The sequence below is a fragment of the Tupaia chinensis genome, unplaced genomic scaffold (assembly GCF_000334495.1).
Source record: "Tupaia chinensis unplaced genomic scaffold, TupChi_1.0 Scaffold145870_1, whole genome shotgun sequence".
Classification (NCBI taxonomy): domain Eukaryota; kingdom Metazoa; phylum Chordata; class Mammalia; order Scandentia; family Tupaiidae; genus Tupaia; species Tupaia belangeri.
The window spans coordinates 2,467,629-2,486,224 of record NW_006205727.1 but is presented as its reverse complement, the minus strand read 5'-3'; the positions used below and the strand labels follow the sequence as shown (position 1 = coordinate 2,486,224).

General features: G+C 36.2%; 1 protein-coding gene across 4 annotated transcripts in view; it reads left to right on the top strand.

Annotated features, from left to right (window-relative positions):
- NELL2 (neural EGFL like 2) overlaps window positions 1-18,596 on the top strand; it is a 365,981-nt gene that overhangs the window by 180,838 nt on the left and 166,547 nt on the right. For all 4 annotated transcript variants that reach the window (XM_014584214.2, XM_006168557.3, XM_006168556.1 and 1 more), the window contains one exon: window positions 17,344-17,469. In XM_014584214.2, coding sequence (XP_014439700.1) covers window positions 17,344-17,469 — 126 coding nt within the window. The remainder of the gene's footprint in view (window positions 1-17,343; window positions 17,470-18,596) is intronic.

The following is an 18,596-nucleotide window of genomic DNA, read 5'->3' as shown; positions in this document are numbered from 1 at the left end:
AAGTTCCTATTCTCATGGATCTGATTTCAGCAGGGATAACATCGAAAATCTATATCCGTTTTTTGGATGTAGGTAGAATTCAGAATTGTAGTTGATGATTTTGTGTTTTGTTAAAATAAGTGGCTCTTGGGCGAGCCACCTTGCACAATGGGTAAGTGCTGTGCATTAGGAGCCAGATCTCATTTAGTTGGCCTTCACTGTGATTTAAATCTCAGCACTGGCAGCTTAAAAAATACACTGAGTGATGGACATGCATGCCCTAAATTCCTACAGGGTGGAGAAATGAAGGAAAAAAAGATTGCAGTGTGGCCATGCCGCATTGCTGATGCTTTCTCTCTCTGTCTTTGGTGAATGCGTGCACATTGAGACAATGGAAGATTAAAAAAATAGGTAAATCAATAAAATGAGTAGTCCTGCTTGTATACTCTTTTGGTAGTTTTTTAAAGACCTTAGTGTTCATCATGTGGTACAAGGATCAGCAATACAGGTCATCATCTGGGAGCTTGTTAGAAATGCAGAATCTTTTATTTTACCTCAGATCTACTGAGTGAGAATCTGCAAATTAACAAGATCTCCAGGTGATTCCTTTGCATACGGAAATTTCTGAAGAGTGCTTGTTCAAGGCATAGAGTTTATTAATTTATCATCTTAATAATCTGGTAACTTTCTAACACTATTCATCCATATGGTCTATTCTAGAGGGATTTTGTGTTTACATTTGCAATTTATTTTCCTCAGTATATACTTTGGTTTCCTAACATTGTTTTTCAGAAGTGGTTCAAGTTGAATGAAAGCAAACTGAGGCGCTTGTTAGAAATTCACATTCCTGAGCACAACCTTAATTCTGCTTAAGTAGTTTGGGGCTGATCTCAAAAATTTTACAAACTTCCCAACTTATTTTGATGCAGATTGAAGTTTGAAAAGGACTATTCTAAGTTTATATTAATGTCCTTGTAAAGACGTATTTTCAGAAATTATTATTTTTGAGTTTTAGTTAATACGCTCCTTAAAAAGATGACCTATGGATTATGTATTTATTCCTATGTATCAGACTGATCTTAGTTTAAACCAGGATCTCAGCCTTGCACAATTGACAGTTTTGTCCAGATAATTCTTTACTGTGATGTGCTGTTCTGTCTGTTGTAGGATGTTTCATGGGATCTCTGGTCTCTACCCACTAGACACCAGTGTCACACTTGTGCCTATTACATTCCTAGTTGTTAAACTTCAGATGTCTCCAGATAGTATCAAATTTTCCCGGAAGGGCAAAAATCACTTCCAGCTGAGAAACATTGTTTTAAACTGAAGAAAAGTATCATGTTTGTATGTGAGAGTGAAGCCTGCCCCCAACATATGTTTGTATTATTTGATTCTTGAGGATTTTTGGTTTTATGCCAAGGGTAAAGAGAGGTTTATGCATGAGCACATAAGAGCTGCCTGACCCTGTGAGCTGGTTTCAACACTCTTTGGAGACCTAATATGATAATAAGGAAGAGGGAGAACTTTTCTTTAGTACAGAAACAAGTGTACCATAGGGCGTAGGGTCCACGGAACAATATAAAATAAGGTAAAAGACCATTTTTTCCCCCTATTTCTGAGTCACTCTGAAATACTTGTGAAAGTTGAAGATGCTGTGTGGTGTCTCAATAGTTTTGTAGCCTTGGATATGGAATCTCTTTCAAGGGACAAAATAGAGACACAAGGGTATATACCAGCTTTGGCAGAGACTCAGAGAACATGGAAAAGGCCTAGAGGATGCCTGGGATCAGGAAAGTGGGTAGCAATAGTAAGTCTATGTAGATTTATTACAGAACACACAAGGCACACTCCAAAGTAATTGGAGGGTCATTGAAGGGTCCAGCAACAGCAGCTAGGAAATGTATCGTAGGATATTACTGAACTTCTGGCACAATTTTGAGCTTATTTTATTCATTGTTCTCACCAGATTGCTTACCATCAGATTACTTTGTAATATGATGAAAACATTTATATTCTGCCACCATTGAGCAAGTATATAATTTTGTCACCCTTTTACTAGTCAATTGTGCTGATACAGAAAAGTAAATCAGAACGAATAACTTTTGTACATGTTCCTCTGTGTCATTATAGTGCCTACATGGTTACTTTGCAGATTTATATGTGCGGCCAGCTGTAGTTATTTTTGGAAAGTGTATTCAGAAATTTGGGGATTTAATGGACAGATGAATGTAATATGTTTACATGGATCAAGTAAAAAAGTTTATTTATGACAAATGACGGCAGTTCTAATGCTATGGAAAGAACATTGCACAAAATTAGGGTTTAATTCTTTTTTTCTCTATTTAACAACTGTGGGAACTTGTGCAAATCACTTAATATCCCCAAGCCTCTGTCTCTTCATCTATTAAATGGGGAGAATTTGTCTCCTGAGGCTGTTGAGGAAGCAGAGGCTGAATAGCATCAGTTATGTGAAAATGCCTTTCAGAAAAATAAGCCCTTGGTAAAAGTTTGTTATTAAACATATGATGTTCACATATCTTTATTATTGTCGGTACGTCAGTCAGTTCATGCAATATGATTTTATTTTTGGAACTACAATATTATGCCATTTGTTTATTAGAAACCTGAGGCAACAATACTCTAAGAGAGTCTGTATGATGATGTTGTCTTATGTTTTAAGTCACTTACAATGGAATCTTTAGTTACTTCAGTAACTAAATTACCATGGATTATTTCCAGAATGAATCTACTTTAAGCCAAATTCCTTTCTGGTCTGAGTAATATTCTAACTGATAGTTGGATATGGAGTAATATAATTCATTTTCATTTTGGAAATTCTATAGCAAGTATTTAAGTGCAAACATCGGGATTTACGTTATTTTTGTGTAAATGAATAGCAGGTTAAAATGCATGATAATTAGGTATGCATTTTGTTGTTTATTAATATTACAGAGAAATATTGCTTAGAATTAAGCAATTCATTTTAAACAAATCAGTTGCAGGTGTCTTATATGAAGCAGCCATTCGATTACCATGTTTTCATTAGAGAAATGCAAGTTATTAAAAGAAATAAACTACTTCTCAGGAAAGGAATTCATTTGAAGTGACATGTAAAGCATCACATGATTAATAATTGTAAAAAAAATAATTGATAGAAAAAGTCTTTTTGCAACTTCATTAAGTTTAAGGCCAGGTCTATATAAAGATTAAATTATAGGTAGCAGTTTTATCTTTCCTTCTAAGAAATTGAAGTCACATGTTCCAGTTGTATTTGTTAAAATACTGAAGGCAATTAAAAACTGCTTGCTCAAAATGAAACAAGACTAAAGCATTCCTTTTACAATTCTCTTCCTGTCTTTATCTATTCATTAAATTTTGAAAAGAAGAACCAACTTCAACATAAAATAAGATTATCACGTGCATCAGGACATCTAAGAACAGGCTTGGATTGAGGAGATGAAAGTTTGGGTATGATTAATTGCAGGGAAACATAAGAATGGTATAAATAAAACAAATCTAACTTTAATGGTTCTGAGATTATATTTGAGATCTGTTGTGAAAATGTGATGCTGCAAAAAAAATAATGGAATGACATGGTCAAAGCAACAAATTAGAGCAAATGTTAGTTTTATTATTAATTATAATAGAAATTGGGACATGTTTTTGGAAACTACAATAATCATGCTTTGTGGGAAATAGGTACACAAAATGAACGTGGCAGAGAAGAGTAAGAGATTTGAATTGTGTGATGAGGGCGACCCTGGCTTATTTAGGCCAATGACTGTCTCATAGCTGAAAGAGCCCCATGTATTTTGACACAAGAGCCATATAGAAAATTGTTTCCATTTGCAACATGAAGCATTGATGAAGAGGCAAGAACATTATTCTAAATTGCATCTCTTATTCATTGATATGATATAAAAATAGGTCCCTGAGATTTTAATAATACTTATGATTTTCATTTTTACTTTAAATTAAAAAACAGTGTTAATTCCATTTTTTAAAAAGAGTTATTTATTTAATTTGTCATTATTGTTATTATTTTTTAAATTGGACCAGAGAGAGAGAGAGAGTGAGTGAGAAAGCAAGTCACCAGGTCTGAGACTCAAACCATGGTCAGCCATGTAGGAGTCCAGCACCTTAACCACTTTGCCACTTGCCAGCCCCACTTTAAATTCATTTTAAGTGTCCTCTAAGCAATTTTACTGTAATATGAAGAATGAGCTCTCAAAAGATTTTTTAAAACTATTCATATTCTTAAATAAAAATTGATGGTGAAGAAATGGGACTTAAATTGTGAAACATATATGTTTGTATATACCGAGTTGTTGTAAGGTCATACATTCTAATCAACATTAACAATTGATTAAGACTGTTAAGTTCAGAAATGCAATTTAGTTGGTGATTTATAATATAAACAAGCAATTGGAATTGGAGCAGCTCCCTATCTTTTATGAAAGCACTGATGTAATATTTAGATTATTCTCATAGCCGAATGGGTAGCAATTTGGATATTGTTATGACTGAAATCCTTGTTTCCTGGCAAAATAAATATATATTTGTTAAATGAGATTTTAATATTTAAAAATAAGAATCTGCCTTCTTGGAAAGAATGTTATTTGACTTGATGAATTTTCAAATCCAACATGACAAGGCAATCATTCAAATGAGCCTGTCTGTTTCTTCATTTTAAGCAGGTTGAATTCTGCCAAGAAAGCTACTAACTAGCCCTGAATAAGCACAGACGAAAAGTGAAGAAGTAGAGACAGATGGAATCCCCATGGCCAAGGAGGTTAGGGAAAATACTACAGAGGAATTGAGAGTTTAACTGGGCCTTGAAACTTGAATCCAATTTAAACTGGCAGCGGAGAGTAAGCCAAGGAAAAGAGTGAAATATGTTTGGGAGATTTTTTGTAACAGGAGGCTTATATGCAGGAGTGTTAGTAAGTTACCCCACAAAGATAGAGACCAGCCTACAGAGGAACAGTAGGTAATAAGGCAGTCTACACTAGATTTCTAACCACTTAGTTATAACAGACACTGGGGGAACTTCTCAACTTTGCAAAGATTCCTTGACTGTGAAAAGAAGGTAATGATCTATTGTCCCTAGGCCACAGGATTATTCTGAGAATTACAATGTCATGTGTATGAACATGTACTGTGAAAACCAAAGTGTTATAAAATGTCAGGTGGCACACCTGTATGACTGTATATGCATGCTTACCAACCTCATACTCTGCTCAATAACTCTATTGTACATCCCAACCCAGTTTTATCATTGTCTACAATGATTATTTTAAACCTTTACTATTCCCTGAGAACCTCTAATTCTACCCATTCTCCTAGTCTCAGCAGATAACTTTTTGTTGTTGTTGTTTTCAGTGTTTGGTATATGACCTGCATGCTTACTGGAGAGAGACAGAGAAAGAGAGGAAATACCAGCCTCTCCCCAACTCCCCCACCCTGCCCTCCATGGGAGATGACCAAACAGCAATCCCTTCTCCATTCTCCTTTCAGAATTTGGGGATGCACACACATGTGCCTGGCGTATTTTTCAGACCACCAGATCCAGGCTTGGATCATGCAGTCAGCGATGTGGGATCCAGCGCCTTAACCATCACACCACTGGCTGGCCCCCAGCAGATAAAATCAGAAATAGATAGTATCATCTTCCTTCTCCTTCTCCCACCCTTTCTTCTTTCACCCATGTTTCAGTAGAATACAAATCCCCATTCCTTGAAGTAGAAGGTTCATCTGAGCACTGAATCTCATCCCTTCCTGTCTTCACAGGAATCTTGCTCCATCCCTTGCTTCTTCAAACTTAGTTTTCAACATTATTCTCATGATTTGATCTTTCTCATCAGGATTTAAATCCATTTATTTCTTATTCCTACATCTCTTCTAGTTTTTGTATTATTCCCCCCTTCCGCTTTATTGCTAAATTTCTTAAAGTCATGATCTATTCTCATTGTCTCTGTTTCTTCATGTCAGACACTGCCCTTAACCCATTTCATTCTAGATTTTTTCATTACATACTCCTTTCCAACTACTGTCACCAAGATCACTGATAATGTATATATTGTTAAATCAGATACCTTTCAGTCTGTATCTTGCTTGATTCCTAAGCAGCAATTATTCTATTGATCACTTTTTCATTTTAACATTTATTTACTTTGTCTTGATGATTCTACACTGTATTGATCAAAATTCTTTTTTTTTTAATGACAGGTATTGAAGGTTTACATTTCTAATGAGAAATAACAACAGATTGATGTTCTCTTTCCTATCACAAGTGATAACCAGTGTTTGATATTTTACATTTTCTTCCAAGAAATATGAGTTACAAACAGAATTCATGCTAACAGTTTAAGCAGGAAAGGAATATAATATTGAAGGATATTAGGTAGCTTAGAAGGCCTGATATCTAAATATCTAATATCTAAATCTGGAGGACAGGCTTAGATGTTACTCAGCCAAGACCACCCTTATCAGATCTGGGTATAAATCCCACTATTTCTGCCTCTTGGTGTCCACACCACAACTCACATCAATATTGTGTACTTTTCCCTGATGCTGTCCATCCAGGATTGAACTCCAAAGCTATGGCACTACTACCACACAAGTGCTCACTGCTTTCTCTATGTTGCTTGCTAAGAGATTTCACAGCCTTGCCTAGTTATAAAGTTCTCTTCTGAATTGAATTTTTGCATGACTGCTGCTGATTGGCAGTTCTAGTCACAGGCCTGTATACTAGCTTCTAGGGACTCCATAAATTTGAGTTGTGATTTCTGTCTTAGAGAGATGGGAATTTCCCCCAGTACACTTGTGTTCAAAAAGTGATGGTGACCGCTGTTTTGACATTTGTCTTTCTCCAACACTCTCTAGTTTTGCTGCTGCCGCCTTTCTGAGCAATCTTTCTCAGTTTTTGTATTATTCAAATGTTCTAATTCCCCAGGGCTCGCTCTCTCTCTCTCTCTTTTTTTTCTCCTCATTCTGCACTTTCTCCCTGGGTAATCTAACTAACATTATGTCTAACTAACAACATGGCTTTAATTAAGGCCTTAATTACCTTCTCTGTGCTTTTGATACTCATGTCTTGATCTCCAGCTCAGTCTTCTCTCTTGCTTGACCTCTAAATCATATATTTTACTATCTCTTGGACAGTTCTACTTGGATATGTTATAAGCACCTCAAATTCAACACATCTAAAGCCATACTTTTCGGTGATCTGGATGCATTCCTCCAGTTTCCCATAACACAGGGCCACCCTATTGTTCAGTTCAAAAAGGAAGTTATTGGGGGCCGGAAGATGGCATGGTGATTAAAGCACTTGTCTCTTACATGGAGGAAGACAGATTAAGTCTCAGACATGACCCCTTGAGATTCACACCAAAGTATGTGCCCAAAATCTTGAGAGGAAAATGGAGGAAAAGGGATTACCGTGTGGCCATCGCCCTGGTGAGTGATTTCTCACTTTCTCTCTCTCTCTCTGTCTCTCTGATGAGTTCACACAACCTATAGCAAAAATCTTTAAAAAATAATAAAAAAAAAAGGAGGAAATTATCCTTGAGAGCTTGTCTCCTTAATCTGCCAACATCCTGTCAGTCCCAGAGTGTGAACAATTTTACATTTCATATACATATACTTTTTAATCTGCCACACTCCCTCCATAGTCTATCACAGAAACAAGAGCTGAAACTTAGTGAGCTTGTTCTGAGTTTCCAGTCTTACTTTTATCTATCCTCTACTCTGAAGTTAAAAAGATCTTGCTTAGTGATATCATCTCATATCTCCACTGAACAACCTTCAAAGAAAAAGCACACAGCCACTCACACACTCCTCTGCGTATGCTTATTTGGGCATAGACCGTATCTGGAAAGTTGCACAAGGAAATGGTAATGGTTGTCTCAGGGATTAGGAGTGGGTGAACGACTGGCTGAGAGTCAGATTTAGTTTTACTGTATACTCTATTGCATATTTTAAATTTTATGCCATGTGTACATATGAATATTAAGAAATTGATTTAAATAGCTCAATAATTTCCATTGATTATAGGATTACATCAAATGCCCACACAGTTTACAAGGCCCCCACACAAAATAGTTCCTGCTTTACTTCATTAGCTGCAGGTGAATGCTTTGCTATTCTTTGAGCACAACAAATTCTCTCAATGCCCAGCATTTGTACCAGCTCCCGTGTCTGAAATGCTCCCTTCTTTCCCATCTTATATGGCTAACTACTTCTTTAGTCCTATGATAAGATGCCATATTATCCTTCCCTGAAAAACTCAATTTGGGGCCTTCACTTGTTTTCCAGATGGCACTAGGTGTGTCAAACTCTCATTGCATTTTTGAAATTAGCATTTGCCTCTTCTTGTCAGAAAGAACGTAAGCTCTGGGGACCAGCAGTTAGAGTAATGGATATGTCGCTGGATTCCCACATAGTCAACAGCGTTTCGAGTCCTGGACCTGAGAGGAGAATGGAGGAAAAGGGATTGTGGCATGGCCCTCCCCCCTGGGGGGTGATTTCTTGCTTTCTATCTCTCTGTCTCTCTCTGTCTGTCTGGCGAGCACACGCGCCCTATAGCAAAAACCTCTCCAAAAAAAAAAAAAAAAGAACATAAGCTCTGCAAGGACAGATACTGCAGCCGTCCTATTCAAAGCTATGTCACTTATGTCTAAGTTAGTACCTGTCAGGAATTTAATAAATATTATATGGATAAACTAGATATGCTTTTGTTCCCCTACTTCCTAATATTTCAAATTATTTTATCCTTTCTCATAGGTATTGTTTTATGATATACTCTTAACCCTGTCTCACATTTCCTTAGTTTTTTTTTTTTTTTTTTTTTTGTAAAACAGGACTCTCAAAGCTAAGAGTAATATATTAAATTAGATATACAAAATAGTAAATATAATGCCATAACTTTCACCCTTCTTACAGAGTATATCATACAATTTATTATGAATGAATTTAAAAAATGAACAAAGCAAATCTGTGAGCATTATTTTGAAATGTCAGAAAAGTCATGTTTCTGTCATATCTTCTGATCAGACATTCAGCTAGATTTAGCTTATTTTTTTATTTTTTTAAAGGCTTTTGCTAATGGGTGATTGTGCACTAGAAAGAGACAGAGAAAGGAAAAGGGAGAAATTACCCCCCTCGGTGGGAATAGCCACACGACCATTCCTTCTCCTCTATTCTTCTCTTGGGATTTTGGACACATATGCACACATGCCCTGTATGATTTTCCAGCCACTGGATCTGGGACTCAAACTGTGGTCGTCCATGTGAGAGTTCAGTGCCTTAACCACCATGCCACCTGCTTGCCCCTGGATATAGTTTTTAATATCTAAAAATTAATAGTCTGGGAACAGATTCTTTAATGCCACTGACTTTAAAACATATGACTGCTGGCTATTCGTTCAATGTTAACTTATTTGTAAATAACGTTTTAATGTATTCTCTACTAATTTTTTTTTTCCTGAGCAGATTACTTACTCTTGCAAATTTTATATTTTTGAAAGCACTGTTATCTTCCCAAATGTTACTCTCAAGTCTCTTTCCAGAATTACATTTCTCAGAACTTAATCTTTATCCTGGTTTGTGAATTAAGTTATTGATCTCTTTGCCAACTTTGCCCAGCCAGTATTTCACAGCTGGTGAGCCAGGACTTAGCAATAACCCATACTGATCTGTATTGTTCTTCAATATGTGAAGTCCTCGCAGTGAAGCTGTATGACTTCAAGATTTTATTAGCTGAGCAAGAAGGCATTAGTGTTCATTAACATGCTAATATAATCCTTTTACAGGGAAAAATTGAGATAAATGCTGTAGCCTCAGAAATACACCATGCTTTTTTTAAAATAGCATCAGTGACATCCCAATGATAAGGTGGTAGCTCAGTGGGGAGGCAGAAGAAGACAGGAAAGGGAGCATTTTGTGCCTAAGTGTCCACTGCCTTTAAGTCCAGTCTGGAGATGAGTCCAAAGGCCAAAAGGAACTTTAATTTTATAGCTGGAGGTTATAACTGCTATTCATTCACTGTGTAAGCTTGTGCTAGAGGTATCTTCCAAAAACACAGAACTGATTCAATAAATTCTCTCTTAAAACCTTTTCCATTTCATGTAGGATGAAGTCCAGCTTCTTTAATGTGGCTCACAAAAGCTTTGTGATCTTATCCCTGCCACCTCCTTAATTTGTCTCTGGCTTCTACTGTCTCCATTTCTTCCATTGTAAATTACTAAGGTTAGGTTAGATGATTTCTGAAGTTTTTCTTAGATCCGAAAATCTATGAATCTGAATAATTACCAAGTCGGCCTTAGCTTTCAGAGAGGATAAAAGAGAATTTATAAATTTATAAATTCCTGTTTCTAAAATAGACCAGCTTGAATTATCCTGGGGCAAGAGAAGTTGTTCAAGTATAAGAAACACACTTTACTTTTGCTTTTTAAGTTTGATGGAATATGGCTGTATAACTTACCAAATCCTAGAGAATCAGAAACAACCACAACTATATAGAATATATTTCCTTTGTTAGAATTGCAAAGTTTGAGGGCTGGTAGTTACTTGAAAAATTTCCTTTCATGATGAAATTAAGGTTCAGACAGATGAAATACCTTCCGGGTTTGTAATAGATCCAGGACCAGAATCCAAGCTTCTTTTCTTCCAGTCCAGTGTTTCTTCACTACATAAAACTATTCATGAGGGTGACTCTTATTTGCTGTTCATGAGAAAAGCTCTTCTCACAGTTAACACCTAGGCCATGTGCTACAAAACAGTGACTTGACTGTGCTGAGATGAGCTTCAGACTAGACCAGTGTGAATGAAGATTCCTTCTCCTTTGTCATTTCAGAGGAAAGGACACACAAAAAATTCATTGATTCATTTAGCCAGGGTTAGCCATTGTTCTGAGCAAGCTCTTAGCCTCCTGGAAGGTATCTATCTATCCATTTCTTATTTTAATGGAAATATTGGGTTATCAGAAAAAGTCATGATGCATTTTTGCTGAAGAAACAGAAAAATACTTCATGACTCTCCTGATGACCTAATATATAACACATATTAACAAATAACAAGCCATTTTCTGATACTGGTAAGAAACATGAGGGGACTTTTAAAAATTGTAAACAAATGGCATTAAAGTATGAGTTTATTTTGGAACAAAATATTGTGAAATCCATCTATAGCTCTTTTATAATATGCATTTTCCATGAACTTTTTAAAGATTTCACATATGGAGAAACAGGGGGAGAAGGGAGCCTGGTAACCACCTAAGGCTTAGGCTCTTATCAATTCATGACATATCTCAGGCCAGCCAGTGATGTAGAGGTTAAAGTGGTTAGAGCCCACATGGCCAACCATGCTGTTCGAGTCCTGGACTTGGTGTCTTGAGAAATATGTAAGGCATGTGTGCATGTATGACCAAAATCCTGAAAGGAGTTAGAAATGGAGGGGAGTGGATTGTGTTGTGACCATTTCTAATGGGGTGTGCTTTCTCACTTTCTCTCTCTCTCTCTCTCTCCCCCTAGTTGAGTGCATACACCTTCTGCAAGTTAAAAAATACAATAATAAAAATTGTAAAAGTCTCAGGATCAGCAGGTGGCATGGTGGTTAAGAGTGCTGGACTCCCACATGGCTGACTGTGGTTCAAGTCCCAGACCTGGTGGCTTGCTTTCTCACTTTCTCTTCCTCTCTTTCTTTTTTTTTTCCTTTTTTCCTCCCTAGTCAAATTAAAATAAATAAAGTTAAATAAAATAATTCTTTAACATAATTTTGAAAGTCTCATCTGGATTTCACCTCTCTTGCCAACTCCTCAAATATGCCATTTTTACCATCTCTTGGGAGATTTATTTGGCTATGCCACCTTCTTACTCTCTTCTTCGAAATGCTTTAATGTCATCATGTTAAGAGGAGGTGCCTCCCTCATGTCTGGTAGACAATGAAGTACATTCATATTATGTCTCCTATGCCATAACTGTATTTGCATTGTTTTCTGGTACAGACTCCAAACCGATGAATTATTCATTTTCAACATTTTGTGTTTGAGCTGCCTCTGCAACCTACCCTAGACCTTAATCTCTACAATAGTCCTGCTCTTTTTGAACACCTCAGGCAGGGTACTCCTTTCTGTGGCAGTTCCTCCAACATCGTGTAGGTCTTTCACTTTAAGGCTACCTCTTCTTCAAAAATCGACCTTAAGTCTCATTAATTTTTCTTTGGGTCATCAGCCTTCCTTTGAATATCAGTTTTTATTGGACATTTTTGTTGTTGTTTTCAACACTTAGCATATGGGACCTCAGGTTATTCATGTGGCTGTGTCCTAGCTTCTTAAATTTCATTATCAGTCTCTCGAGTTGGGTGAGGGCAGTTATAAAATTATGACCACACATTTTTTAATGTGTTCCATGAAGATCAGAACAAAAAGGAATTTTTTTTTAAATGGTTGCTGCACATGATATATGTTTTTATTACATACCGTGCATCATTTCATAATATCAATTTTGTGTTATTTTTTCCAGTTAGACTTTTCATCCAGTGTGGTATGTGGAACACAGTGTTTCCACAATATACTTCTTAATAAATGAGTGAAGATTAAAAAAAAAGAAAAAGCAGTGTATCTCAGAGCTCCTAATTTGCTAACCTACACTGTGAATTTTTAGGAAGGAAGAATTACTGGTACGTAGTTGTCCTGTAGCCTACCTGACCATGCAATAGCATGGGCCACGGACCTCTCTAGAGTGCAGCTAGTGAAATGCTGGCTTAAAACTTAGAAAGCTCCGAACTGGATGATGGTGAAGATGTTGATGATAATCATCATCCATTTTCTGGATCATAAGCCCTTTTAATGTAGGTTCTATGCTTTAACTTTCTTTGTACTAAATTTTGGAAGGAATGTTAGGGGTCACAGGGTCCCATAATGCACTGTTTGCTTGAATCTCTACAGTATGCCCAGCTCATGCATGACGGTTTCCATCTGGCCATTTTATTCCAGCCTTGTGCAAGTCTCTTTAATAGTAGAAAGTTACATTGAGGCAAAGTCTATCCCTGGTACTTTCCACCTATTGGTATATTCCTACCCCATAGGACCATCAGTATCTGACCAAAAATTTAGGAAAGTATCTTTGTACATAGGAGACACCCAATGAATATGTAGAGATTGAATTAAATTGTGAGAATTTGACTCACTACGTTTTGGATTGAGATTTGGAATGAAAATACTCTGAACTAAATTTGAACATGATTTTTCCATTGGATTACTTTTTAGTCATATCATTTTTGTCCCTATATCTATACATGTAAGTGGAAATGACATTTATGTAACTTTGTAATTTTAGTATATAAATGTAACTTTTTGGAGAATTCTTTCTCTGAGGATAGGACATAAGAAATTACAAAAGGCAAGTGGCAATTAGGCCTGAAATGTTATAATGGTATTTTATTTACTTTTCCCTCAAAATACTGCTCTAAGTAATAGACCTAATACTGTTATCTCCTTGTTCTGAATCCAATCTGTTTATGATATTGAAATCATTGATGTTCCTAAAAGATTTGTGAGTTATTCCTGCCCCTATGATAGCTTAAAAGAGAAACATAAGAAAGAATAATGGACAGGTCAGTGTCTTTCAGCCCACTGGGACGTAGATCCAATGGATAATAGTAGGAGATAATGTTTGAAAGCCAGTCTTCTCTTGCACAAATTATCTCTACTTATGTTTACAAATCAAATCATCCACTAACTTGTGGCTGTAAATAGTGTCACATTAAAATAAATAATCCTAATTCACTGTCTCTTTTCCTTCCTCCTCCCATAAAACTTTAGTGCCATCAAAATTCCCATCCTTTAAGTATTCTTGGAAGGGATCTGGGGTGTTTAAAATGCATTTATGAGTTTGATTTACTAAATTTGGTAGCAATTCCTGTTAAAGTAAGCTTCTTCTATAGAATATTGTTTTGTCTTTGGGGAAAGCTAAAGTGCCTTCTATAATTAATGTTTACCCCAGCCGAGACTCATAATCTTCCCTGGGCACAGAAGCTGTTTTCCTATGTGTATTAAGAACTAGGGTCCATCATTAACAACTACTCCGTTTAAGAAGATGCCATGATTTGCTCAGAATAATTCTCTCTGATAACCAAGGCATTTTCACTGTGCTATGGCCTTCATTCTTGGCACTTTCATTACCAAATGTAAATTTTTCATGCTTTGTGTACATGGAATTCTTTTTTTCTTTTTTTTTTTTTTTTTGAGAGATTTTCACCACAGGGCGCATGCGCTCACCAGACAGACAGAGAGAGATATAGAGACAGAAAGTGAGAAATCACCCCCCAGGGGGTATGGTCACACTGCAACCCCTTCTCCTCCATTATCTTCTCAGGATTTTGGGCACACACGCACACACGCCCAGCGTGAGTTTTAAGCCACCGGGTCCAGGACGCGAACCGCGGTCAACTACGTGGGAGCCCAGCATCATAGCTATTCACTAACTGCTGGTTCCCTGCACATGGAATTCTTGATGGCTAACTCACAAACTTAAGTCTCATGCTATGTCCTTTCGGTAACTTTCACCTCTTTGAAACATCCTCTCACAGGGGCTGGGTTAAAGACATCATTGATCGAGCTGAGCACAATAATAACCCCATGTAATTCCCATTATGATCTTAAGATTTCAGCAAATGTGTTTTCGTCATACTTTCCCAAGGTGCTTGTAAGTTGATTTTTAGGCCATAATTGAATATGATCCTTTCTCTTAGACCAGTACAAATATTTAGACATAGTGTCATGGTATTATGAGAGTGAGAAGAGTATTATACCAGATGTTAGAAAATGTGAAGGCCATCCTTAAATCATCATAAACTAGCCTTGAAGAATTTATATATTCATTCTGTAGCATACTGACCCTATAATATCTTGAACATCTTACAAGGTATTGTGTAAACAAAAAAAATGTGTGATGTACTTAGTGACTTTTTAACCTTGGTTGTGCTTTAGGCAGGAGTCATCACACTATAGGCCTTTATTTTTTAGTCAAATCTGCCTCACTATCCATTTCCACAGTCTGAGTAAGACTTAGGAGGCATCTGCTCAAGAGATAAAGTTTATTGAGACAAAGTATGCCTGAGAGTTTGAAGCCTGAGGTGCCTCAGTCTGCCTGCAAGGTGAGAGGATTTTATTTTTTATTTTTACTTTTTAATATGGTAATCAGGCTATCCTGAGAGACTATATGTGCAACTGATATGCAGGGGAGTGAGGTACACTGGGATAAACACACATGAAACATTTGATGGGTCTTTTTGATCCATCTCTAGGGAGTTAGTCCTCCCAGTACTTGCTTTGGATCTCTACCTGCTACTTTCTGGGTCAGCGTGGCCTTGTTGTAGCAGCTCCTGGAGTGTGGGCTCTTGCCAAGACCAATTCTGCAGAAGTTCTGCCTTGGTTCCTTGTCAGGCCTGGTGCAATACCAAACGGTACTCAGAGGACTTTTACTGTGTGGGACCTTACACCCATTTTTGTAAATAAAGTTTTATTGGAATACTGCCAGGCTCATTTATTTGTATATTCCTTATGATAGCCAAAGCCTGAAATATTTATTATCTGTTTCTTTGTAGAAAAATTTTGCTTACCACTGCATTATACTCATCATAGAAAAGATTTCTTTAAAAAATTATTGCCTGTGTTCCACCACAGACAATTAAATCAGAATTTGGAATGGGGATTTGGGAGTTGGCCCAAGAACCAGTGTTTTTAAAAATCATCCTAGATGAATATAATAGACAGCTAAAGTTAGGAAACACTATAGCTAATCCCTACCCTTGAGGTGTATATGGTTTATTGGGAAGAAAAAAGCTCACACAAATTAATAAAACTACAGTCAAGGCATCTGTAATGGGAACATTTACAAAGTCTTATGGGAGCACTGGATAAGAAGCATTTTAGTTTACTAGCGAAGTTTTCTCAGGAGGGACAGTTAAATGGATTCTTGAAGGATGAATAGACTGGTGGACAAGATTCATTGAACTGGTGTGCAGGAGACGAAGAAGAGTGGTTATGAGTCCCATAAACAGCACGTTCAAAGGCACTTTGCTGTGAAAGAGCATGGCCCTTTAAGGACTGATCAGTGTTTCTGGAACATGAGGAGGGAAGAAAATCAGGTCATAAAAAATACAAAGTTGGAAAAGGAGTTGCCAAACTGGGGAGACCTTTGTATGCCAAGAGTTTTAGAATTTATTTTGTAGACTGTGGGTCTGAATGGAAAAGTGAGTCTCTTTATGCCTCGGTTTTTCCATCTGTAAAATAAGTAGTTACCTCAGATGATTGCTAAAATCCCTGTTGTTCTAAAATATAGGTCCCTGAGATTATGTCAGTTATCTTTGATATTCCCAGGACTGGACAGTTGGAGTTATATGATTAGCATGGCCTCTGCAGTGGCAGGTCACCTAGCCAACTCCTATAGTTAATCCATTTCTATCAGTACAACTGAGATCAACATTACTTTGTGAATTTATCAAAAAGATTTGAGAAAGCAGAATTCTGGAGGGGGAAATGACTTATCAATAATGTACTAAGGCCCTTAGGAAAGAGTTTTACATAATAAAATACCTATAAAATGCTTTATGTTCCATGCAGAGAGGTGCTATAAAATGGGGACAGTTTTATTGTCAAAATTCACATTTTTCACAATTAATACTAGTACCTCTTATGGCTTAACATCTGTAAGTCTTTATACTTGAAGCTTCGTGTGTGAATTACTATGTAAAATCTTCAATATGATCTTATTTTACTATTTTATAACTTCTCATCTGTACAGATCTCTATATTGAAATTTCATCTCAGTTCAGACACTTATTGGAGTGGGTGTATCTCTACTTGTATCTTTTATCAGTTACATGTACTGGTTTAATATCTTTATGAAATTATTAAAGTTAAGGTATACATTTACCTACTTCTTCCAGGGTCTTCATAAGTGTACAGAACAGCCAGTGAATAAAAAATTATTTTACGCATACATGTATGTGTGTGTGCGTGTGTGTGTGTGTATGTGTACAGAGAGAGAGAAAGAGAGACTTATAGAAGACCTTAAAGCAACCCAAACTGCAATCTGATTTGTTTTATTAAACACAAATAGATGAACACATTGAAAATTTCAAGACATTTAGAATGATGCAAGTTGAAATAAACTAACCTCTTTGAAACATCAGTGACAGCTGCTGGGAAAACATAACATTTCTGTCATTTGAACAACAAACATTCCTATTAGAGAAAATATCTTGAAATTAAAAAAAAATGCTATTAATTTAGTAACTAATCGACATAAATGAAAGTTACACAGAAACTAAACTGTTGCCCACCCAACTTTTTCTCCACAGACGTTGATGAGTGTGCTGAAGGGCGCCATTACTGTCGTGAGAATACGATGTGTGTCAACACCCCAGGTTCTTTCATGTGCATCTGCAAAACTGGATACATCAGAATTGATGATTATTCATGTACAGGTAAATGGTGACTATTTATGAAATAAAAATCTTTCTATGCTTTAAGTTTACTTACAAAACTTCTACTTGATTCTAGTTCTTTATTGATAAGTATGCTATAATTACTCCCTCTCAACAAATATCTTCTTGATTTGGCAGTCAACTATGGATCTATTCTAAATAAAAGAATACTACTTTTGTGAATAAGTTTTATACTCCTTGTTAGGGAGATAAAGAACTAAAGAACAAATTGTACTAAATTTTTACCTAAACAGTATGAATTACTATGGCCAATCTGAGAAACAACCTCTAAATGATATTTCCTTTCATAAAGGCAGATTTTTCAGTGGAAGAATAATGACATAAATAATGTGATGTTTTTCAGAAATATGTTCTTAGAATCTTAGAAAATGGGAATATTAAAAATATTTTCATACCTTTAGTAAGTGTGATTGAGCATTACATCAAAAAATTTTCTTTAGTTTTGTTTCATGAAATACCACTCCCTTCAGTACTATCCTAAGTCTTGTTCAGGTATATCTTGAGTGTTAGTAATGTCTAAAGTAGGTCCCGGTATAATACAAGCTATCCTCTTTATATTCTATAGGTTTCTACATGTAGAATATCTATCTATCTATCTATCTATCTATCTATCTATCTATCTATCTATCTATCTATCTATCTATATATATATATATATATATATGTTAAAAGAGTACTTTTGCCAATCATGCAGTTCAAATCCTGGCCCCTGGTTGGCTTGAGAAACACAATAGGCACCTGTGTTCCAAAATCCCAACAAAATGGTGACCTGGAAGAAAAGGGATTATAGCAGGACTATACGCCACTGGGGGTGCTTTCTCACTTTTCCTCTTTCTCTCTGTCTCTCTCCGATGAGCACATGTGCCCTCTGCCAAATTAAAAAGAAGAAAAGAAGACTAGCTTGAAAGCTACGGGATTTGAAAAAATTTGTGGTGTGAAACAAAAACGTTCTTTTGAATTTCTACTTTTTCTAAATACAAGAAACATAAAAATAACATTTAAAATGTAGAATTATAAAACTGGAGAGCATCTAAAAATACTAGTTTTGTCACTTTTTACTCTTCCTTGAGTTTTCTAAGTTTCATCAGTTGGACGTATAAACACTT